We start from the raw sequence: 26230 nt of genomic DNA, 5'->3' as shown, positions 1-26230 counted from the left end.
TGCAGATCCCTCGTTAAACACCACCCGGAGGTGAACACGCTTCTTCAGGAAGAAAACCCCGACGTACTATTTCTATGCGAAACATGGCTCCAAGATAGCTTGACCACCATCCCCAATCTATCACTCCCAGGGGAGTTTAATCTGGTCACCATCAATCGTGATTCACGCGGTGGCGGCATTGCCATTATCTATAAAAAACAACTGACCTGTTCCTTTGTTAAGGAACCTCTTCAAGATTGTGAATGCGCCCAATTTAAAATTAGTGTGACCCCCCAATTTATGCTATCTGGCCTATACATCTATCGCCCTCCAGGCCAGGCCACAAAATTCATTAACGCCCTTCTCGAAACGGCGACAACGCTCACCACTAAGTTCGCCAACTTCACCATCCTAGGTGACCTGAACTTACACTTTGATGCGACTGGTGACAATACCATCATTAATCTTCTTGCCGACCTCTCGGCTCTGCAACTTAATTCCCTTGTCCACACCTCTACCCATATAGCTGGACACACCCTAGATCCGATCTTTTCCAACATACAAGAGGCAGCAGCAGAAACCCCCATCCCTCTGGGATGGACGGACCACCACCTAGTTAAAATGAGTGTCCCGGCACCCCAACGTCAACGCAAAACCGAATCCTTTCAGAGTCTAAAAAGACCTTGGCACAAACTTTCCCCACCTGACTTACATGAAACCCTTGGTGAATTCCAACACGAAGCTAACCAGGATATAGACGCGATCTATTCTTCGTTCACCAACTGGATCAGCAACGGCCTCGACACTCTCATCCCGGCCAGGCCGTCGAAAGGACGCAATACACCCTCCAACCCATGGTTCGACGACACCCTTAGGACTATGCGCAAGGAGTGTAAAAAGGCTGAGCGCATTTGGAGGAAGCAATATGATAACCAGGACAAGGCGGTGTATCTATCCAAGCTCAAGACCTATCATAAAGCTATTAGATCTTCCCGTGCTTCTTTTTATTCCAACAAAATTAACTCCAATGCGAACCCATCCAAAATCATTTTTAAACTAGTGAAAGAGCTCCAAAGCCCTAGGACGCCCCCCCCAAAAATTTCCTCCCACGAGCAATGTGAACAGCTTGCAACCTATTTCATCGAAAAAGTTCAGAAAATTTATGCAACCTTTCCACAGACTGTTCCTCTCAAGGAAGTACCCCTGACCACGACCCCTAACATCCTACCTTTGTCCCAAATCCCTGCCATCACCGCTGCAGACCTGACCAAACTAGGCAAGAAAGTGAAGTCTGGCTCTCCAGCTGATCCCATGAGCCCTTCTCATTTCATGTCTTCGATGGACTTCTTTTCATCCCCCATGCTGAACATCCTCAACCTCTCCTTCTCCACAGGACTCGTACCCATCGCTTGGAAACAAGCATGGGTATCACCGATAATTAAAAAACCCACCCTTGACCCCACCAAGCCAGAAAACTTTCGGCCTATATCCCTTCTCCCTTGGATGTCCAAAATTGCCGAAACCCATGTAAACGAGTCTCTTTCGAAACACCTGGACAATCACGGAATCCTGGACCCTTCCCAAAATGGCTTCCGTGCAGGCCATAGTACGGAGTCTGCCCTACTAGCCACCACGGAGCATCTCCGGATGATTTTAGATGCCGGTCATAGTGCTGCGCTGATCCTCCTCGATCTCAGCGCAGCCTTTGACACGGTATCCCATAACATCCTGTTGAAACGTCTGGAGACGACCGGTGTGACTGGCCACGCACTTGCATGGTTCCGATCCTTTCTCAAGGATAGATCATTCAAGGTGTCAGCCCCTCCTTACCTCTCTAAACCTCACCCCATCGCTCAGGGGGTCCCCCAGGGTTCAGCGCTGAGCCCCTCCCTCTTTAACCTATACGTCCAGCCACTCACGGACGTGGCTAGAGAATGGGGGCTCACGCTTGTATCGTACGCGGACGACACCCAGCTGGTTGTCACCCTCTCGGAAAGCCCGTCCCTCGTGGCATCCAACTTCAAAGGGGGTATGTCTGCTGTGGCCCGCTGGATGACGGACAACTACCTCCAACTCAACGCCGGAAAAACCGAGGTGCTCCTCCTGGGCCGCAACACCAGCCTTTGGAACGAGCACTGGTGGCCGTCATCCTTAGGCGACACCCCACTCCCCAAAAACTGTGTGAAAAATCTGGGAGTCTGGGTTGATGCCAACCTTAGTTTCCAGTCCCACACAAAAAAGGTGGCAGCCACCTGCATAGGCCTTTTAAGGAACCTCAGGCCCATACTTGGGCTCTTCGATGCCAAGGCTCGCCAGCTCATTATCCAGGCCACCATTCTATCACGCCTGGACTACGCTAATGTTCTCCTGTTGGGAGCTAATAAAGCGGAAACAGCCAGATTCCAACGCATTCAAAATGCGGCAGCCAGAACGCTGGTTGGCCTCCCACGGAGGTGCTCAGCCAGATCCACCATCCGCAAGCTCCACTGGCTACCCGTGGACCACAGAATCCAATTCAAGGCCTTAGTCATGATCTTTAAGATCGTGAAACTGGGAAGCCCCCCTCTGCTTCGAAGCCTTGTCCAACCTTACGTTCCTGGTCGTGCTCTTCGCTCTGCCAACCAACTCCTCCTGTCAATCCCTAGATTTCGACTCTGCCGAACTGGAGGCCGCTCCTTTGGGGTCCTTGGCCCCAAACTGTGGAACGATCTCCCCCTTAGCATTCGCACTATCGACTCCCTCCCTGCTTTCCGTAAAGCAATCAAGACTCACCTCTTCCCCGCCGCCTAGTTTCCCCCCCCCCCCCCCCCACCTCAGATTAGTTTGTCTGTTCTTAGCGCCGGGACACCCCTTTGCCGGGGTAGCTGTTGCGCTTTACCAAATCCAGAATAGAATAGAATAGAAGAGGGCATGCTGAAGGATGAGTGGGACACATATTGGAACCCATGGGTCAGTCACTCCGAGATCACTAGCGACATAGGATCCTATGGCTCCTGAGATGCACTTTATGTCCCATGAGTAGGTAAAGCTACTGAGATTTACTGAGAGAGAATGGAAGAGGGGTTGAGGGAGGGAATGAGAAAGAGAGAGGCAAAGTTAGGAACAGACCGAGAGAAGAAGAGGAATAGACCTAGGCGTGGATTTAGAGTTTTGGCAGAATCGGTACAAGCGGGACAAAAAACAAGTGGATGTCTTGTGTGCCCTATTGAGAGAGTCTAAATAGGGCAGACGGGACATCTACTGCTTGGTGGCAGCTGTCCCTCATCTGCCATATTCTACATCTAGTGATGTGTAGAGCTTTCTGAATCAAGCAAAACGAAGTCACCTTGGAAATATCTACTCTGTAATGCGGATTACCATTCTTACACTAATGGGGCCCGCCTCACAAAGAGCGTCCGCACTCGTGGTGAGGGGCACACACTCATGGCGGGACCTCAACAATCAGAAACTACAATGCAAAGGTCCCGCCATGAGTGTGGCACACCGCCATGACGACGGACCCTTCACCACGACTGCGGAGCCCCCGCCACAAGTATGGAAGCCCTTTGTAAATCAGATCCGAAGAAACTAATGGTGAATAAGAGCCACGTTGACCAACCTGCTCCGGCAACAATCCTGCCTAATCTTGAACATGGACGTCACATCACAGGATCTCTGGATCCACGCCTGATTTCTCGGTGCACAAAATCCTACTCCTCCCCCACTGATCTCCTATCGCGGTCTCTAGTTGTCAGATTTGGCCACCAGCGCTTCATGCAGGTCTCCGGGCATGAGATCTAGAGTTGGACACATGCAGATCTGGGCTCAGGTACTGTACACAGTACTCTTGACGAGACCTTCAGCACCAGCTTCAGCACTCTACATTACGCTTCTAAAGCCAAAACCAGATTCAAGATGAGGCCTCTAGACCTGGACAGGTTCCTTCACAAGAGCTCTCTGTATGTCCCCTTGCCTATACTGGGCACATGGGTGGTGTACAAACAAACAGACAGACACTGACTCCACTTTTAGTCAACAAGATGTTCAGTCCACACCCATTGGGCTATTTATTCAGTACACAGGCTACACGCCGGTCAGGTCAGTGATGGCTGTCCGTTGGTGCCAGCCTAGCTGCCAAGATCCTTGAAACAAAATGACACATATGCTGAAGGAGTCCAGAGTTTCTACGTAGAACTGTACAGTGTCTGTGAAAAATGAAACCCCAACCTTGACATCAGGCCTCCACAGCCCCCGTGCCTCCAGCTGCCACTGGAGAGACCCCACGGAGGGCGGAGCCCCTCTGCGCTGGAGCCGGGGGCCGTTAGCACTCGGATTGGAGGTCTTCTTTGGCATCACTTGGGTATAGTCCTACGACTGCCTCGATCCCCACACTGGGTGGTTTTTCTAAGAGAATGGCACCTTCCGAGGAGGCCACCTTCTCCTCCTCCCCGGGGTCCACCTCCAAGTCCGGAAGGCAGAAAGTTCTACACGGGAAGGTAGCATTTAGGCGGGAAAGGCAGAGCCACCTCCTGAGGGTGCGTGAGAGGCCGTACACGCGCAGGGTTTCCCTCTTACGGGCCTGGATAGAGTCGCTGTCGGAGTCTGGCGTCCAAAGCGACAGTTCAGGCAGCAACCCCCGCTCCTCCAGAGTGCCTGAAAATGCAAACATGAGAAATGCTGAGCGAGGAGTGAGTGAGAGAAGAGACTCTCGAATACCAATGGGGGACATTGAATGCTCTGTCAAGAGTTTCACGTCCTTCATCTTCCTGCAGATTTAACATCATCACATTTAAAAATAGTAATACTGTTTGTATATGAAAAGATTGAACACACAAAGAATAACAGGGTTTCTTAAACTTGTTTAATTTAATTTTTTTGTGTATGGTGTGAATTTCTGCATCACAACTTTGTGTCTTCTAAAGCACAAAGGGCCCGATTCACAGAACTAACTTAACACAAAATCCTAAACTTACTACCATTTTGGTATCACAGAAAGCACTTACTCATTTCAGTATTCACAGAAGTTAGGACTCCTAAGTTTAGGACTCCTAAATGCCTTCTGTGAATACCGAAAGTCTTAAAGGTGCGATTTTTCTCGGTTTAGGAGTAGTAAAGTTAGGACTCCTAACTTTAGGACTCCTAAATGCCTTCTGTGAATACCGAAAGTCTTAAAGTCATGATTTTTCTCAGTTTAGAAGTTCTAAAGTTAGGAGTCCTAACTTTAGGACTCCTAAATGCCTTCTGTGAATACCGAAAGTCTTAAAGTCATGATTTTTCTCAGTTTAGAAGTTCTAAAGTTAGGAGTCCTAACTTTAGGACTCCTAAACTGAGAAAAATCCTATCTTTAAGACTTTCAGTATTCACAGAAGGCATTTAGGAGTCCTAAAGTTAGGAGTCCTAACTTCTGTGAATACTGAAATGAGTAAGTTCTTTCTGTGAATACCTAAATGGTAGTAAGTTTAGGATTTTGTCTTACGTTAGTTCTGTGAATCTGGCCCAAAGAAAGTACCTTCTGTGACTCCAAATACCCAAGCCTTGATGCAAATGCAATGAAGATTTGGAAAAAAGTGAAATGACATTTGCTAAACTCGTACCTCACTGGTTGTAGGAGGACAGTTATACCTCAATATGTGCTGGAATGTATATGATATGGCCAGAGATCACAGCCAGGGAAGCAATGAGCCTGTGTAGGGGTGTGTGAGGCTCGTGATAGGGGGAGGGAAACCCCCCTGAAATGTACCTTGCCAGTAACAGGGAGATGAGTGAGACTCCATAACAGTGCATGAGGCCAGTAACAAGGGGTGAGTGAGACCTCACTGAAGTGTACTATGCCAGTAACAAGGAGATGAGTGCGACTGTATAACAGCGCACGAGGCTAGTGACAAGGGGCGATTGATACCTCACTGAAGTGTTAGAAGCCATCCATAAAGGGATGAGCCCGAAAACACCGAAGAGTGGTAGGCCAGTAACAAGGTGATGATTGAGCCTCAATAATAGTGTAAGAGTCCAGTCATAAGGGGATGAGTGAGACTCTGTAATAGTGTAAGAGTCCAGTCATAAGGGCATGAGCGGGACATCAGTGCACTGTATGAGGTCCGTAGTAAGGAATGAATGAGACTCCATGATAGTGTAAGAGGCCAGTGATGAGAGGATGAGTGAGACTGTGTAATAGTGTAAGAGTCCAGTCATAAGGGGATGAGACACCAAACGGACCTTCATAAGAGACAAAGTCCAGACCAACGCGACCAACGTCAAGGAGCTGTTCAACGTCATACAGCAATTCACAAAACCCACCGGCAAAGCCACGGACGTCACACCCTCCCAGGAACTCTGCAACAAGCTTAGCTCCTACTTCCATCTGAAGATTAAAGCCCTCTCCAACAACTTCAGGGAACCAGCACCAGACACTACCCCCCTACCCACCACCGCTGACGCGCCATGAAGAAAACTCACTCAGGGGTCCCAACGGACCCCTGCCCACCTCACGTCTTCCACAGGGCTGCCGCTGTCATCGCACCCAAACTCATGATACGACAACCCTTTCTAATCTGCGCCCCATCTCGCTGCTTCCATTGTTATTTAAACTGACTGAAACCTGTGTTAATAAACAACTCACACATTTTTTTGAAGAGAACAACATCCTTCACACCAACCAGTCAGGTTTTAGGGCTAAACATTCAACAGAATCTGCCCTCCTGTTTACAGTAGAGACTTTACGTAGCGCTATGGATCAAGGGAAGAAGGCCGTCTTGATTTTACTTGACTTGTCGGCGGCCTTCGATACGATCTCGCACACCATCCTGATTGACCGTCTTGTGTCATCAGGGATTGGGGGAGTGGTGCTGACATGGCTCAAAAACTTCCTTAGCCACAGGCGACAAGTCACTGTATTGGGAGATTTCTGTTCCGAAGAAAAAGTCATCAGTACAGGGGTGCCTCAGGGCTCTAGTCTGAGCCCTATACTTTACAATCTATATATGGCACCCCTGATTGAACTCATCGTCTCCTATCAGATCAGTACGATCTCATACGCTGATGACACACAGCTCCTGGTATTAGACAGAGAGCTGCCCGGAGCTGAAGAAAATCTTAAAAATTGCCTTACTGCGACTTTTGAGTGGATGAGGTGCAACCATCTCAAATGTAATTCGGGGAAAACCGAAATCTTGCCGTTCGGCCAGCAAAATTTGTTTTCCCCCAAACAGTGGTGGCCCGAAGACGCTGAAGCCCCCCCAAATACCATCTGAACGTAATTTGGGCATCAAGTTTGACGATGCGTTGTCATTCAAGCAATAGGCAGTAACTGTGGCGGGCACTTGCTTCCACATCATCAGAAGCCTTAGGACATTTTTTGACCTCCTCCCACTGGCAGCAAGGAAAACAGTAGCGGTTGCACTTATTACATCTAGACTGGACTACTGCAATAGCCTGTATGCAGGAGCCAACAAGTCCATGCTCCACAGGCTGCAGATGGTCCAGCATGCAACCGCTCGCCTGGTCCTTGGCTGGCCCAGGAGGTCATTTGCTTCAGCCGCACTGAACGCCCTTCATTGGTTGCCCATACATAAGCGTGTCCTATTTAAAATCCTGGTCATCACGTTTAGGGCCTTCCACTCACAAGGGCCTAAGTATTTGCCAAGCCGGTTTAGACGCTACCTGCCGTCACGGAGCCTTAGATCTTCCAATCAAAATCTTTCAGTGCTCCCTAATTTCAGGCTCGCCACCAAAGGTGGGAAATCTCTCGTATCTTTGGCTCCAGGGCATGGAACAAGCTACCGCTGCAGCTCCGGCAAATCCTGACAGAAACTCACTTTAGGAAGACCCTGAAGACCTGGGTGTTTTCCCTCACCGACATCGCTGGTAAAGCCTTAGTATAAAATGTGCAGGTCTCCCCGACACTTTTTCAGTAAGCCGGCCTTTTCCAATCTGGTTTCGGTCTCAAGCGCCAAGATGCTCCCTGGAGTGGTAATTGCGCTCTACAAATGGATCTTACATTACATTACATTACATTACTAGGACGGATGATCAACACCTCCCGCAGATCCGGCATCTGCCCAGACAACTGGAAACGGGCGAAGGTAAACCCCCCCCCCCTCAAGAAACACACGGCCGACCCAACGGACCTGAAAAACTACTGGCCCATCTCTCTCGTCCCCTTCACGGCCAAAGTCCCTGAGAGACTCGTGAACGCCCAGCTGACCGCCTTCATCGAAGATAACTCCATCCTCAACGCTTCCAAGTCTGGATTCTGCAGCAACCACAGCACTGAGTCCGCCCTCCTCGCCGCAACTGACGACATCCGAATGCTTCCAGACCAGGGACACACAGCAGCCCGCATCCTTCTAAACCTCTCTGCTGCCTTCGACACCATCTCACATTGCACGCACGCAGCCAGACTTCACGACGCAGGGATACAAGGAGCTGATCCTTCCTATCCGGCATAACCCAGAGAATTTGACTCCCTCCCTTCCTTTCCGAACCCACGGAAATCAACTGCGGAGTGCCCCAGGGGTCTTCACTCAGACCCACGCTCTTCAACTTCGACATGGCCCCCTCTAGCCACCATCGTCAGACAATATGGGCTTAGCATTGTATCCTACGCCAACAACACCCACTCATGAAGAATCCCAAAGACACCAGACTGCTCCCTGAAAGGAATGGCAAACTTGGCCGTCTGGGTGCAAGACAGCTGCTTGAAGCTCAACTCAGAGAAGACCGAGCTCCTCATCTTCGGACCCTGTACCTCTGCCTGGGACAACAACTGGTGACCCTCCGCCCTCGGGAATTCACCCACCCTGGCTCGTAACCTTGGCATCGTCTTGGACTCCTCCCTCTCCATGAGCTGCCAGATCAACGTCGTTGCTTTTACTAGTTTCAACTGCCTTCGCATCCTCCGTAAGACCTTTAAAGGGACCCCCCCCCCGACTGCAGAAGGACCGTCACCCACGCATTCATAACCAGCAGACTGAACGCCCTCTACGTCGGAATCAACAGAACTCTTCTACTCAAACTCCAAACCATCCAGAACGCTGCAGCCAGACTCATCCTTGGGACTGCGCATCACAAGCACATGACCCAACACTTACAAGTTCTCCACTAGCTCCCCGTTGAGAAGAGGGTCACCTTCAAACTCCTCACCAACGCCTACTAATCCCTCAACAACATTGGACCCAAATAACTCAACAAGAGAGTATCCTTCCGCGTATCCAAGAGGAACCTCCCCTCCGCAGACCTCGCCCTGGCTGAGTTCCCACGCATCCGCAGAAACAAAACTGGCGTAAGAGCTTTCTCCTACATCGCGGCCAAGACCTGGAACAAGCTCCCTTGTGAACATAAGATGCTCCCTGGCCCTGCACATGTTCAGGAAGGACCTCAAGACCTGGCTCTTCGACTGATCCCGAGCCACTTCCCTCCACCCCCCACCCCAGCGCCTTGAATCCCTCATGGGTGAGTTGCGCACTATACAAACCCCTGATTGATGGATAAGAGTTGAGTAAGACTGCATAAACGTGTAAGAGGCCAGTGATAAGGAGATGAGTGAGACTCCATAAAATTGTAAAAGGCTAGTGATAGGACATGAGTGAAGCTCCTTAAATTGTAAGGGGCAATTGATGAGGGATGAGTGAGACTCCAGCGAAGTTTAAGGGGCCAGTGATAAGAGTTGAGTGAGACTCCATCAGTGTAGGAGGCCAGTGATAAGGGATGAGTGGGACTCCATCAAAGTGTAAGAGGCCAGTGATAAGATATTAGAGAGACTCCATACTAGTGTAAGAGGCCAGTGATAAGATATTAGTAAGACTCAGTCACAGAGTAAGAGGCCAGTGATAAGGGATGAGTGAGACTCCATCAATGTGTAACTCCATACAAGTGTAAGAGGCCAGTGATAAGAGACGAGTGAGACTCCATCAAAGTGTAAGAGGCCAGTGATAAGAGACGAGTGAGACTCCTTCAAAGTTTAAGAGGCCAGTGATGAGGGATGAGTGAGACTCCATCAATGTGTAACTCCATACAAGTGTAAGAGGCCAGTGATAAGAGACGAGTGAGACTCCTTCAAAGTTTAAGAGGCCAATGATGAGGGATGAGTGAGACTCCATAAAAGTGTAAGAGGTCAGTGATAAGGGATGAGTGAGAGTCCATGTTTGTTTGTTAATTTATTTATATATCACGGCTTATCAGCAATGAGGGTTTCCAGGCGTTGTCCATGGGCCCTGGAAATGTAGGTGAAATGCCCCAAATCACAGAGACTCGTAACACAGTTCTGACCACTGCACCACATCCTCTCCCTCTCTCCGCTCCATAAAAGTGTAAGAGACCAGTGAAAACGAGATGAGCGAACTTCACTGAAGTGTGTATGGGCAGTGATAAGGCATGAAGGAGGATCCATAAGGATGAATGAGGTCAGTGAGAAAGTGAGGTATGATATTCCATAGTAGTGCATAAAGTAAGCAAGAAAGGGTTAAGCAGGACTTGACTGATGTTGTGTTTGTCATGTATCACACAGAATGTTTGGGACTCAAGTGTGTAAGGTTAGTTTGAGGAAATGAGTGCGACAGCATTGCAGTATTATTATCCAGTATTGAGGACAATGAGTAAGATGAGGACAATCATGAAAACAGAGACCACCATTATGGACATCTGAATTTGCTACTTCTGGTGTATTTATCTATATCTAACACCCACACAGCACATTGGCTGCATAAAGCCTGGTTCTCCCCCTACAAACACGCACACACACTCACACACAACACATTGGCATACAAAGCTTGCTTCTCCCCCTACACACACACAAAATACAACACATTGGCAGCACAAAGCTTGCTTCTCCCCCTACACACACACACTCACCCACACAACACATTGGCTGCATAAAGCCTGTTTCTCCCCCTGCACACATGCACACACACTCACACACAACACATTGGCAGCACAAAGCTTGTTCTCCCCCTACACACACACACACACAACACATTGGCAGCACAAAGCTTGCTTCTCCCCCCTACACACACACACATACACACAAACAATACACTCACAGACACGACACATTGGCAGCACAAAGCTTGCTTCTCCCCCTACACACACACACACACACACACACACACGCACACACACACACACACACACACACACAACACATTGGCTGAATAAAGCCTGCTTCTCCCCCTACACACACACACACTCACACACAACACATTGGCAGCACAAAGCTTGCTTCTCCCCCTACACACACACACAACACACTCACACACACAACACATTGGCAGCATAAAGCTTGCTTCTCCCCCTACACACACACACAACACACTCACACACACAACACATTGGCAGCATAAAGCTTGCTTCTCCCCCTACACCCACACAACACATTGGCTGCACAAAGCTTGCTTCTCTCCCCCCCCCACACACACACAACACATTGGCTGCACAAAGCCTGATTCTCCCCCTACACCCACACAGCACATTGGCTGCACCGACCCTGCTTCTCCCCCTAGTCCCACCCCTTCTTATACAATTTCACGGTGATCACTGCTCAGAGCCCTGTGTCTCACCAATCTCACCAACATATTATGGCATGCTCAATGCCATCCAAACCACTGCCTATAAATAGGATGTATTGCCAATGACCATCATGAAATCTCTCCCTGCGGAAGTTCCCTTACATCTACTGGACATCTTGAAGACCTCTAGAAGCTCTGAAGCCAGGACAGGTTCTCCCACTTCTGAAGAACCCTACTCTAGACTCTGATGACCTCTCCAACTCCTGGCTCAGCACTCATCCAGCCTTCAATGGCAGGTCATTCAAACAGCAGTCCATGTCCAACTCAAGGATCACAAGCTGACCACCCCTGCTTGACCATCAGTCTGGATTCGGATCCCACTGCAGCATGGAGGCGGCTCGAAGACCAGCTCCTGGTTGGATCCCATGGGATGGCCTGTGGGAGCTCAAAGGGGCCAATGCATGCAGGCTTCTGCTCACCTGAGACAGTGTTGTCGAGGAAGAAAGAGAACACAGCGCCCAGGAGTACAGGAGACATCAGCAGCGACAGAAGGAGAAGATCCAGAGAGCCGGAGCCTAGAGGAAAGAACATTGGATGAGTAACGGATGTCGTTGCAGGTGCACAAGTATTGAAGGCACAGTAACATAACCAAGGTGATGGGGTCACAACAGTACAACTAAAGTCCTACAGCACCAGCACAGCACCATTGCAGCACCACTGCAGCCCCAGCACACGCCTCGTAGGCTCTAGTGGTAGCTCTTTTATTTCTCATCACCTGACTCACACACTTCATTGCATCTCACTGCGCCCCTTCACTGATCACATACACTTCATAGCATCTCACTCCGCCCCTTCACTGATCACATACACTTCATAGCATCTCACTCCGCCCCTTCACTGATCACATACACTTCATGGCATCTCACTCCACCCCTTCACTGATCACATACACTTCATGGCATCTCACTCCACCCCTTCACTGATCACATACACTTCATGGCATCTCACTCCACCCCTTCACTGATCACATACACTTCATGGCATCTCACTCCACCCCTTCACTGATCACATACACTTCATGGCATCTCACTCCACCCCTTCACTGATCACATACACTTCATAGCATCTCACTCCGCCCCTTCACTGATCACATACACTTCATAGCATCTCACTCCGCCCCTTCACTGATCACATACACTTCATTGCATCTCACTCCACCCCTTCACTGATCATATACACTTCATGGCATCTCACTCCGCCCCTTCACTGATCACATACACTTCATGGCATCTCACTCCGCCCCTTCACTGATCACATACACTTCATGGCATCTCACTCCGCCCCTTCACTGATCACATACACTTCATTGCATCTCACTCCGCCCCTTCACTGATCACATAAACTTCATAGCATCTCACTCCACCCCATCACCGATCACATACACTTCATAGCATCTCACTCCGCCCCTTCACTGATCACATACACTTCATTGTATCTCACTCCGCCCCTTCACTGATCACATACACTTCATAGCATCTCACTCCGCCCCTTCACTGATCACATACACTTCATTGCATCTCACTCCGCCCCTTCACTGATCACATACACTTCATGGCATCTCACTCTGCCCCTTCACTGATCACATACACTTCATGGCATCTCACTCCGCCCCTTCACTGATCACATACACTTCATAGCATCTCACTCCGCCTCTTCACTGATCACATACACTTCATGGTATCTCACTCCACCCCTTCACTGATCACATACACTTCATTGCATCTCACTCCACCCCTTCACTGATCACATACACTTCATGGCATCTCACTCCGCCCCTTCACTGATCACATACACTTCATAGCATCTCACTCCACCCCATCACCGATCTCATACGCTTCATAGCATCTCACTCCGCCCCTTCACTGATCACATACACCTTATGGCATCTCACTCCACCCCTCCACTGATCACATACACTTCATGGCATCTCACTCCGCCCCATCACTGATCACATACACTTCATTGCATCTCACTCCGCCCCTTCACTGATCACATACACTTCATAGCATCTCACTCCACCCCATTACTGATCACATACACTTCATTGCATCTCACTCCACCCCTCCACTGATCCCATACACTTCATGGCATCTCACTCTGCCCCATCACTGATCCCATACACTTCATGGCATCTCACTCTGCCCCTTCACTGATCACATACACTTCATGGCATCTCACTCCGCCCCATCACTGATCCCATACTCTTCATAGCATCTCACTCCGCCCCTTCACTGATCACATACACTTCATTGCATCTCACTCCGCCCCTTCACTGATCACATACACTTCATGGCATCTCACTCCACCCCTTCACTGATCACATACACTTCATTGCATCTTGCTCGACCCCTGATCACATACACTTCATGGCATCTCACTCCGCCCCTTCACTGATCACATACACTTCATTGCATCTCACTCCACCCCTTCACTGATCACATACACTTCATGGCATCTCACTCCGCCCCTTCACTGATCACATACACTTCATGGCATCTCACTCCGCCCCTTCACTGATCACATACACTTCATTGCATCTCACTCCACCCCTTCACTGATCACATACACTTCATTGCATCTCACTCCGCCCCTCCACTGATCACATACACTTCATGGCATCTCACTCCGCCCCATCAATGATCACATACACTTCATTGCATCTCACTCCACCCCATCACTGATCACATACACTAAATGGCATCTTACTCCACCCCTCCACTGATCACATACACTTCGTGGCATCTCAGTCCGCCCCTTCACTGATCACATACACTTCATGGCATCTCACTCCACCCCTTCACTGATCACATACACTTCATGGCATCTTACTCCACCCCTTCACTGATCACATACACTTCATGGCATCTCACTCCGCCCCTTCACTGATCACATACACTTCATGGCATCTCACTCCGCCCCTTCACTGATCACATACACTTCATTGCATCTCACTCCGCCCCATCACTGATCACATACACTTCATTGCATCTCGCTCCACCCCTCCACTGATCTCATACACTTCATGGCATCTCACTCCACCCCATCACTGATCACATACACTTCATGGCATCTTACTCCGCCCCTTCACTGATCACATACACCTTATGGCATCTCACTCCACCCCTCCACTGATCACATACACTTCATGGCATCTCACTCCGCCCCATCACTGATCACATACACTTCATTGCATCTCACTCCGCCCCTTCACTGATCACATACACTTCATAGCATCTCACTCCACCCCTTCACCGATCACATACACTTCATAGCATCTCACTCCGCCCCTTCACTGATCACATACACTTCATTGCATCTCACTCCGCCCCTTCACTGATCACATACACTTCATAGCATCTCAATCCGCCCCTTCACTGATCACATACACTTCATTGCATCTCACTCCACCCCTTCACTGATCACGTACACTTCATTGCATCTCACTCCACCCCATCACTGATCACATACACTTCATTGCATCTCACTCCGCCCCTCCACTGATCACATACACTTCATTACATCTCACTCCGCCCCTTCACTGATCACATACACTTCATGGCATCTCACTCCACCCCTGATCACATACACTTCATGGCATCTCACTCCGCCCCTCCACTGATCACATACACTTCATGGCATCTCACTCCCCCCCGTCACTGATCACATACACTTCATGACATCTCACTCCGCCCCTTCACTGATCACATACACTTCATGGCATCTCACTCGGCCCCTTCACTGATCACATACACTTCATGGCATCTCACTCCGCTCCTTCACTGATCACATACACTTCATGGCATCTCACTCGGCCCCTTCACTGATCACATACACTTCATGGCATCTCACTCCGCCCCTTCACTGATCACATACACTTCATGGCATCTCACTCCGCCCCGTCACTGATCACATACACTTCATGGCATCTCACTCCGCCCCTTCACTGATCACATACACTTCATGGCATCTCACTCGGCCCCTTCACTGATCACATACACTTCATTGCATCTCACTCCACCCCTCCACTGATCTCATACACTTCATGGCATCTCACTCCGCCCCTCCACTGATCACATACACTTCATGGCATCTCACTCCGCCCCTTCACTGATCACATACACTTCATGGCATCTCACTCCGCCCCTTCACTGATCACATACACTTTGTGGCATCTCACTCCGCCCCTTCACTGATCACATACACTTCATTGCATCTCACTCCACCCATCCACTGATCACATACACTTCATAGCATCTCACTCCGCCCCTTCACTGATCACATACACTTTATTGCATCTCGCTCGACCCCTGATCACATACACTTCATGGCATCTCACTCCGCCCCTTCACTGATCACATACACTTCATTGCATCTCACTCCACCCCTTCACTGATCACATACACTTCATGGCATCTCACTCCGCCCCTTCACTGATCACATACACTTCATGGCATCTCACTCCGCCCCTTCACTGATCACATACACTTCATTGCATCTCACTCCACCCCTTCACTGATCACATACACTTTATTGCATCTCACTCCACCCCATCACTGATCACATACACTAAATGGCATCTTACTCCACCCCTCCTCTGATCACATACACTTCATGGCATCTCACTCCACCCCTTCACTGTTCACATACACTTCATGGTATCTCACTCCACCCCTTCACTGATCACATACACTTCATTGCATCTCACTCCGCCCCATCACTGATCACATACACTTCATGGCATCTGTTAGACGGACCGGGAGGGCGAGCGGCACTTGGCGGGGGAGAGCCATCGACACCTCTTTCTCCCATTGACTTGCCAAGTAGCCCGCTCACCTCCTGGGTGGATGGTGGTGCCGGGATGTCTGAGGCCTGGCCAGGCCCAGGGTTGGGGTCGATCGGGGGCCAGGCGGCCTCGTGGTGGAGTGTTCAAGATGGCGCCCCAGGATGGGCGCGAGGGCCGGCAGTGGATCGGACCCACGAGGTTGACATGCTCGAGGGCAGGGGTCCCTGAGGGGACAGAGGACGTGCAATGGTGGTGTGTGGTACTTGCGGGCCCGGACTCGGGCCTGGTTGGGCCGGGGGAGAGCGGCCCTTCATGGGGCCTGTCCAACATGCGTCCCCCCCAGCTGAAGGCGGGGAGAGTCACCCATCCTCTTGGGGACTCTCCTCGTCGAGGCGGAAGAAGCGGGACAGGCCATCCGCGTTGGCGTGATCTGGCCCAGGCCGGTGTTCAACTGTGAAGTCCATACCCTGCAGGGAGATGGACCAGCGTAGTAACTTCGGGTTTTCCCCCCGCATCTGCATCAGCCACTGCAGGGGTCGGTGGTCAGTCTGCACCCGAAAGTGGGTGCCAAAAAGGTAGGGCCGGAGTTTCTTGAGGGCCCATACCACAGCGAAGGCCTCCCTCTCTATGGTGCTCCAGCGTTGTTCCCGTGGTAGGAGTCGCCGGCTGATAAAGGCCACCGGTTGATCAAGGCCTTCGGTGTTTACCTGGGACAGGACTGCCCCAATGCCATGGTCGGAGGCATCCGTCTGGACAACGAACTCCCGGCTGTAGTCGGGGGCCTGGAGCACGGGGGCAGAACACATGGCGGCTTTTAGTTGTTCAAATGCAGCTTGGCACTCTGGGGTCCAGTTGACGTTCTTGGACTGGTTCTTTGACGTGAGTTCTGTGAGGGGCCCTACTATGGTACCGTAGTCCTTCACGAACCTTCGATAATATCCTGTGAGGCCCAGGAAGGCTCGTACCTCGGTCTGAGTGATGGGGGGCTGCCAAGACTGGATGGCGGCAATTTTTAGCTGCAGAGGGGCCACCAGGCCGCTTCCCACCTGGTGCCCGAGGTAGGTTACAGACCCTTGCCCAATTTGACACTTGCTGGCCTTGATCGTGAGGCCAGCTCGTTGAAGGGCTTGCAGCACTGCTCGGAGGTGGTGGAGGTGCTCGGGCCAATGGTGGCTGTATACAGCGATGTCGTCTAGGTAGGCGGCGCTGAATCCTTCGAGCCCCGCCAGGACCTGATTGACGAGCCGTTGGAATGTTGCCGGGGCATTCTTCATGCCGAAGGGCATGACGGTGAAATGGTAATGGCCATCGGGGGTGGAAAAGGCCGAACGTTCCTGCGCCCGGGGTGTGAGGCCGATTTGCCAGTAGCCCGCCGTCAGATCGAAGATACTGAGATAGCGGGCAGCTCCCATGCGGTCGATTAGTTCATCTGCCCGGGGTATGGGGTGCGCATCTGTTCTGGTGACCGCATTCAAGCCCCGGTAGTCGACGCAGAACCGGAGTTCCGGTGTGGTGCCGGGTGCAGCTGCTTTGGGGACCAGTACTACAGGGCTGGCCCAGGGACTGTCTGAGGGCTCGATGACCCCGAGTGTGAGCATCTTGGCCACCTCTTCCTGGATGCAGGCCCGTACCCGATCTGGCACGCGGTAGGCCCGGTGGCGGATAGGGGGGCTGTCCCCCGTGTCCACATCGTGCACACACCAGGGAGTGACACCGGGGGTGAGGGAGAACAGGCTGGCGAACTGTGATAGGAGGGCTTGACACTCCTGGCGTTGTTCTCTGGTGAGGGCCTCCGAGAGTCGGACCCCATCCACGGAGCCGTCTTGTTCCTGAGTCCGTAGGAGGTCAGGGAGAGGCTCGGAGTCTTCTTCAATCCCATTGTCTGTGGCCATCAGGAGGCTGAGCTCTGTTCGCACAAAGTGGGGCTTTAGTCTGTTAGCGTGGAGGACCCGGAGAGGGTTCCGGGAGGATTCCATGTCGATGAGATAGGTGGCAGGGCCCTTGCGCTCGACTACTTTGAAGGGCCCCGTCCATTTGTCTTGCAGGGCGCATGGCTCAGTGGGGGACATCACCCATACCTGTTGGCCAGGTTCGAATTCAATGGATGAGGCATTCTGGTCATACCATTTTTTCATGTCCTCTTGACTGGCCTCTAGGTTGGCTTTGGCCAGTTCCCTGAACCGCCGGGTCTGGTTGCGGAGGGTTAGGAGGTACCGGAAGACATCTGGAGTGTTCTTTAACGGAGGCATCTCCCAGCCTTCTTTGACTAGGCTGAGCGGCCCCCGCACTGGGTGTCCATATAGCAGTTCAAATGGGCTGAAGCCCAGGGATTTCTGAGGGACCTCTCGGTAGGCGAAGAGGAGGCACGGCAGCAGCACATCCCACTGGCGACGGAGGGGCTCTTCTAACCCCCCGATCATCCCCTTTAGCGTGCGGTTGAACCGCTCAACAAGTCCGTTCCCTTGAGGGTGATAGGGGGTCGTGAATCGGTAGGTGACCCCGCACTGTTGCCAGAGAGATTTCATGTATTTAGAAATAAAGTTCGTGCCTCTGTCGCTGACGACTTCTCGGGGGAAGCCCACACGGGAGAAGATCCCCATCAGAGCCCGGCCGACTACCGGGGCTGTCACAGTCCGCAGAGGAACAGCCTCAGGGTAGCGGGTGGCGTGGTCCACTAGCACCAAGATGAATCGATGGCCTTGTTTTGTGCGCGGGTCCAGGGGCCCCACAATGTCTATTCCAACCCTCTCAAATGGGGTAGTGACCACAGGAAAAGGTTGCAGGGGGGCATTTAGTTTGCGGCCGCTCTTCCCACTGGCTTGGCACGTGGGGCAAGACCGGCAATGCTGGTGCACATCGTTCCTCATTTTGGGCCAGAAGAAGTGGGTCACTAGGCGACTGTAGGTTTTATCTTGTCCCAGGTGTCCCGCTAGGGGGACATCGTGGGCCAGGTTTAGCAGAAAGTCTCTAAAACGGAGGGGTACCACTAATACTCGGTTGGCCCCCAGCTCGGCGATTCTTTGCTCGCTGTATAGCAGATCATTGTCCCAGTAGACCCAATGAGTTCCGGAGGTATCCCCTGCGCTTTGGGCGAGCGCTTGCTGGCGGAGTCCCTCGAGGGAGGGACAGGTCTTCTGTTCTTGGCGAAATTGTTCTTGCGTGGGCCCCCCCTCTTGAGGCCACTGGTCGAGGTTAGCGAGGTCGGAAGGTTGAGCTGGTTCGGGGGGAATGTCCTGGTCGGTGGTTTCGGCTGGGGCGACCGGAGGCGGTGGCGCCGGCCATGCGGGTTCTTCTGGGCGGTGGTTGGCACGGGTGGCCATGGACCGGGTGGTGACGCACGCCCAGTCCGGAACGCCTAACATCCCTAGGTGTTCTCTTCGCTCCACGGCTGCCCACGGAGAGCTTTCAAGGTCATTTCCAAGGAGGCAGTCTACGGGGGCATCGTCTCGGACCGTTACTTTCAACATGCCGGAGACCCCTCCCCATTCGAAAGGGACGCAGGCCATCCGACACAGACTTTCCGAGTTATCGGCTGATCGTACAGGGCAGAGAATGTTCGGTAGATACTGTTCTGGGGTCACCAGGTGACAGCGGACGGCTGTTACACTGGCCCCGGTGTCACGAAGGGCTTCGGCCCGGCGTCCATTGATGCTCACCCATTGGCTGTACTTCTGGGTGTTAGCGGGTAGGGGGACCCGCGGGACCATGTCTTTCCCCCCTAAGCAGGCTAGAGCCATGGCGGCTGGCTCCCACTCTTGATGCTCTTGTTCGTATTCTTCCTGCTCCTCGGAGATCTGTTCTTCCCCTAGGGCCGCAGCGGCCACTTGGCGGGGTCTTGGGCTCTGGTACTGCGGGCAGTTTGGGTCGTTTGCATAGTGGCCTACTCGTTGGCATCGGTGACACGTGACATTGGCTCTGTACCCCGGTCGCGCCGGGGTGCCGCCCCGGTTGGCCGGGGGGGTGGTGCTGGTAGCGGGTGCGACCGGAGCGTTGTCTCTTCCTCGTCCTTGGCCCCCTCCTCCTCCTCTTGGTCGGTGCTGACCATTGTTGTTCCGGTTCTGTTCGTAGGACCCATTCCGGCCCACTCTGGTGATCTCCCACCGGTCAGCTTCGGCCGGGAGCTGCCGGGGATCCGTTAACTTACTGTCGAGGAGGTGCTGGCGGAGCTCAATGAAGCAATTGTTCGACAGATGCTCCCATACCATCAGATTAAACAGTTGTTCGTAGGTCGTGACGTTGTTTCCTCTGATCCAGCCCTCGAAAGCTCGGCTAAAGTACGTTACATAGTCCACCCAAGTTGTACCCGGGATGCGGGTGCAGTCTCGGAACCTCTGACGGTACATCTCGGGTGTGAGGCCATAGCGGGTGAGGAGTGCCGCTTTCATATGGTCATAGGAGGTCATCTGGTGGTCCGGGAGCTGTAGCAGGGTATCGCGGCCCTCATTGAGGAATCTCCCCCATAGACCGGCTCCCCAATCGCTTCTATCGATCCGGTGTGCAGTCATAGCGATTTCATAGGCCTTAAACCATTGCTGGATGTCGTCCTCTCGGAAATATTCTCGTACAACATCCTTGGGGATGTGTACCTTTTTGTCTGTGGCCCCTGGGGTGTGGGGTCGCTCGGGCACCCCTACTTCTTTATTCTGCTTGCGCAGGTTGATCTCGGCTAGGTTCCGTTCGTGTTCGTACGCCAGTTTCTTTTCCTCGAGCTCCCTTTGTCTCTGTTTCTCCTCTCTTTCTTCTCGGAGACGCAGGTGCTCTAAGTTGATTTTTTGTTCGGCCAACTTGAGTTCGACGTCCATCTTGAGTCGGGCCATTTCTAGCTCGTATAGTCGGGTTCTTTCTCTTTCCTGGATCTCGTCTTGCGAGAGACCCGTTCTTTGCCCTTCAGGGGCCGTGGTGGTTTTTTCTGCGGTGCTTTGATCGGGGGTTCCGGCAGCCCCGGTCTCTGCCCAAGATTCTAGGGCATGCTTAAAATCGTCTTTGGTGCTTAGTCCGGTGGTAGCGATACCCAGTTCGATGCAGAATTGTTTTAGTTCACGATGGCTGTACTCCTCCAGTTTCTCCATTTGGAACTTCTCGGTTGATCCGCTTTCTTTGGTTGTCATTGTGATTTCGTCGTGGGGTGAGCTACTCTCTGTACGTTATGCGGTGATTCGGATCGCGCCGCTGGCCACCAATGTTAGACGGACCGGGAGGGTCGGCCGAGACTACGGGGAGAGGTCTCCAGGGAGAGCCGTCTCCAACGACTGTACAGACAAGTAACTTCCCCCCCCACAGACGGACACCACACAAGGTTGAAGGTTAACGAGACTTTATATGCAATTCTTAGGTTACGCTGAGGTGATACAAGGAGGTCTGGACTCAGGGGTCCCCTCGGTTCTAGTCTCTGGCTTAGGAAAGGGGTAGCGGGACAGTCTTTGTTACCAATGAGTGGAAAATAGCTCTCAATCCTCGAGCTCGGCGTTCTAGATGATCGGGCCGCGGCGGAGCCAGCAGGTCCCGAGATGGACGAAGGAAAACGACGGTCCGCGGCGGAGCCTGCAGGTCCCGGTGAAGATGACGGTTACAACGGTCCGCGGCCACGCCAGCAGGTCCCGACGACGATGAAGGATATGAAGGTTGCGAAGGCTGTGGCAGCGCCAACAGGCAGGACGATGGTGCACAAGACAGAGCTACGGCAGCGCCAGTAGTCCGTCAAGGATGAGTTCTTCTTTACGTCTCTCGACTTCAAGATACAACTGCCTTCCTGCTCTGGAGCTGCCCCAGTTATAGGGCTGGTGTGCTTTGATGTCCGGACCCTCGCACTTGGAGGTCGGGAGGTCCGGGATGAGGGAGTCCAGACACCCAGCAGGGGGGTGGAGCCAGCGCCCGGGGAGGCGATGGGCGAGCGGCACTTGGCGGGGGAGAGCCATCGACACCTCTTTCTCCCATTGACTTGCCAAGTAGCCCGCTCACCTCCTGGGTGGATGGTGGTGCCGGGATGTCTGAGGCCTGGCCAGGCCCAGGGTTGGGGTCGATCGGGGGCCAGGCGGCCTCGTGGTGGAGTGTTCAAGATGGCGCCCCAGGATGGGCGCGAGGGCCGGCAGTGGATCGGACCCACGAGGTTGACATGCTCGAGGGCAGGGGTCCCTGAGGGGACAGAGGACGTGCAATGGTGGTGTGTGGTACTTGCGGGCCCGGACTCGGGCCTGGTTGGGCCGGGGGAGAGCGGCCCTTCATGGGGCCTGTCCAACAGCATCTCACTCCGCCCCTTCACTGATCACATACACTTCATTGCATCTCACTCCGCCCCATCACTGATCACATACACTTCATTGCATCTCACTCCACCCCTCCACTGATCTCATACGCTTCATAGCATCTCACTCCGCCCCTTCACTGATCACATACACCTTATGGCATCTCACTCCACCCCTCCACTGATCACATACACTTCATGGCATCTCACTCCGCCCCATCACTGATCACATACACTTCATTGCATCTCACTCCGCCCCTTCACTGATCACATACACTTCATAGCATCTCACTCCACCCCATCACCGATCACATACACTTCATAGCATCTCACTCCGCCCCATCACTGATCACATACACTTCATAGCATCTCACTCCGCCCCTTCACTGATCACATACACTTCATTGCTTCTCACTCCGCCCCTTCACTGATCACATACACTTCATGGCATCTCACTCCACCCCTTCACTGATCACATACACTTCATTGCATCTCACTCGACCCCTGATCACATACACTTCATGGCATCTCACTCCGCCCCTTCACTGATCACATACACTTCATTGCATCTCACTCCACCCCTTCACTGATCACATACACTTCATGGCATCTCACTCCGCCCCTTCACTGATCACATACACTTCATGGCATCTCACTCTGCCCCTTCACTGATCACATACACTTCATTGCATCTCACTCCACCCCTTCACTGATCACATACACTTCATTGCATCTCACTCCGCCCCTCCACTGATCACATACACTTCATGGCATCTCACTCCGCCCCATCACTGATCACATACACTTCATTGCATCTCACTCCACCCCATCACTGATCACATACACTTCTTACTCCGCCCCTTCACTGATCACATACACTTCATGGCATCTCACTCCACCCCTTCACTGATCACATACACTTCTTACTCCACCCCTCCACTGATCACATACACTTCATGGCATCTCACTCCACCCCTTCACTGTTCACATACACATCATGGTATCTCACTCCACCCCTTCACTGATCACATACACTTCATTGCATCTCACTCCGCCCCTTCACTGATCACATACACTTCATGGTATCTCACTCCACCCCTCCACTGATCACATACACTTCATTGCATCTCACTCCACCCCATCACTGATCACATACACTACATGGTATCTCACTCCACCCCTCCACTGATCACATACACTTCATTGCATCTCACTCCGCCCCATCACTGATCACATACTGTTAGACGGACCGGGAGGGTCGGCCGAGGAGAGAGGGAGAGGTCTCCGGGGAGAGCCGTCTCCAGCGATCGTACAGACAAGTAACTTCCCCCCCACAGACGTACACCAAACCAGGATAAGGTTCAACGTTACTTTATAAGCAATTCTTTAAGTACGGTGGAATGGTACAAGGAGGTCTGGACTCCGGGGTCCCCTCTAGTTTAGTTTCTTGGTTGGGAAAGGGGGTAGCGGGACAGTCTCGTTACCAATCTGGTGGATATGGTGGTAGATGAAATAGCTCACAATCCTCGAGCTCGGCGTTCTAGATGATCGGGCCGCGGCGGAGCCAGCAGGTCCCGATGGAGGTGGAGGTTACAAACGGTCCGCGGCCACGCCAGCAGGTCCCGACGACGATGAAGGTTTCAGAAGGTTGCGGCAGCGCCAGCAGGCAGGACGATAGTTCGCAAGGCAGGGCTACGGCAGCGCCAGTAGTCCGTCAAGGATGAGTTCTTCACTGCGTCTCTCGACTCCAGGATACAACTGCCTTCCTGCTCTGGAGCTGCCCCAGTTATAGGTCTGGCGCCCTTTGATGTCCGGACCCTCGCACTTGGAGGTCGGGAGGTCCGGGATGAGGGAGTCCAGACACCCAGCAGGGGGGTGGAGCCAGCGCCTGGGGGAGCTGGGGGCGATCGGCACTTGGCGGGGGAGAGCCATCGACGCCTCTCTCTCCCATTGACCTGCCAAGTAGTCCGCTCACCTCCTGGGTGGATGGTGGTGCCGGGATGTCGGGGCCTGGCCAGGCCCAGGGTTAGGGTCGATCGGAGGCCACGCGACCTCGTGGTGCTGTGTCCAAGATGGCGCCCAGGCCGGGCGAGAGGGCCGGTAGGGGATCGGGCCCATGAGGTGGAGATATTCAGGGGCAGGGGTCCCATAGGAGACGGGAAACGGGTAGTGGTTGCGTGTAACACCTGAGGAGCCGGGCTCGGGCCTGGTCGTGCGGGGAGGGAGCAAGCCCTTCATGTGGCCTGTCCAACATGCGTCCCCCCCAGCTGAAGGCGGGGAGAGTCACCCATCCTCTTGGGGACTCTCCTCGTCGAGGCGGAAAAAGCGTGACAGGCCATCTGCGTTGGCGTGGTCTTGCCCAGGCCGATGTTCCACCGTGAAGTCCATCCCCTGCAGGGAGATGGACCAACGTAGTAGTTTCGGGTTTTCCCCCCGCATCTGCATTAGCCACTGCAGGGGCCGGTGATCGGTCTGTACCCGGAAGTGGGTGCCGAAGAGATAGGGCCGGAGCTTTTTGAGGGCCCACACCACGGCGAAGGCCTCCCTCTCGATGGTGCTCCAGCGTTGTTCTCGGGCCAGGAGTCGCCTGCTGATGAAAGCCACTGGCTGGTCAAGTCCTTCGGGGTTCAATTGGGAAAGGACTGCCCCAATGCCATGGTCGGAGGCATCCGTCTGGACGATAAATTCCCGACTGTAGTCGGGGGCCTGGAGCACAGGGGCGGAGCACATGGCGGCCTTCAGCTTCTCGAAGGCCGCTTGACAGTCTGGGGTCCAGTTGACCTTCTTTGGTTGGTTTTTGGATGTGAGTTCCGTGAGGGGCCCCACAATGCTGCCATAGTCTCGCACGAACCGCCGGTAGTAGCCTGTGAGTCCCAAAAAGGCGCGGACCTCGGTCTGGGTGATGGGGGGCTGCCAAGACTGGATGGCAGCGATCTTGAGTTGCAGAGGGGCCACCAGACCGCTTCCCACCTGGTGCCCGAGATAGGTCACGGACCCCTGGCCAATTTGGCATTTGCTGGCCTTGATCGTGAGGCCAGCTCGTTGGAGGGCCTGTAGCACCTCTCGGAGGTGGTGGAGGTGGTCGGACCAGTGGTGGCTGTACACAGCGATATCGTCCAGGTAGGCGGCGCTGAATTCTTCAAGCCCCGCCAGGACCTGGTTAACTAGCCGCTGAAACGTTGCTGGGGCATTCTTCATGCCGAATGGCATGACCTTGAAGTGATAGTGGCCATCAGGGGTGGAGAATGCAGATCGTTCTTGGGCCCGGGGTGTGAGACCGATCTGCCAGTAGCCCGCTGTCAGGTCGAAGATACTGAGGTAGCGGGCAGCTCCCATGCGGTCGATTAGTTCATCTGCCCGGGGGATGGGATGTGCGTCTGTTCTGGTGACCGCATTCAAGCCCCGGTAGTCGACGCAGAACCGGAGTTCCGGCGTGGCGCCGGGGGCGGCCGCTTTGGGGACCAGTACTACTGGGCTGGCCCAGGGGCTGTCGGAGGGCTCGATGACCCCGAGCGTGAGCATCCTGGCCACCTCCTCTTGGATGCAGGCCCGTACCCGATCTGGTACGCGGTAGGCCCGGTGGCGGATAGGGGGACTGTCCCCAGTGTCCACGTCGTGTACGCACCAGGGGGTGACCCCTGGGGTGAGGGAGAACAGGGTGGCGAACTGTAGCAGGAGGTCTCGGCATCC

At 53.0% G+C, this 26230-nt stretch overlaps 1 protein-coding gene across 1 annotated transcript in view; it reads right to left on the bottom strand.

The window, feature by feature from the left end:
- Positions 1–3988: 3988 nt before the first annotated feature.
- SLC23A3 (solute carrier family 23 member 3) overlaps positions 3989–26230 on the bottom strand; it is a 412559-nt gene continuing 390317 nt past the window's right edge. The window contains exons 11-12 of the mRNA XM_086954432.1: positions 11936–12031; positions 3989–4611 (exon numbers count right to left, since the gene is read on the bottom strand). Coding sequence (XP_086810558.1) covers positions 4280–4611; positions 11936–12031 — 428 coding nt within the window. The 3' untranslated portion in view covers positions 3989–4279. The remainder of the gene's footprint in view (positions 4612–11935; positions 12032–26230) is intronic.

This window comes from Lissotriton vulgaris, chromosome 2_1, assembly GCF_964263255.1.
Source record: "Lissotriton vulgaris chromosome 2_1, aLisVul1.2, whole genome shotgun sequence".
NCBI lineage: Eukaryota > Metazoa > Chordata > Amphibia > Caudata > Salamandridae > Lissotriton > Lissotriton vulgaris.
The sequence above is the reverse complement of the archived record's forward strand: the minus strand, read 5'-3'. Positions and strand labels throughout refer to the sequence as shown.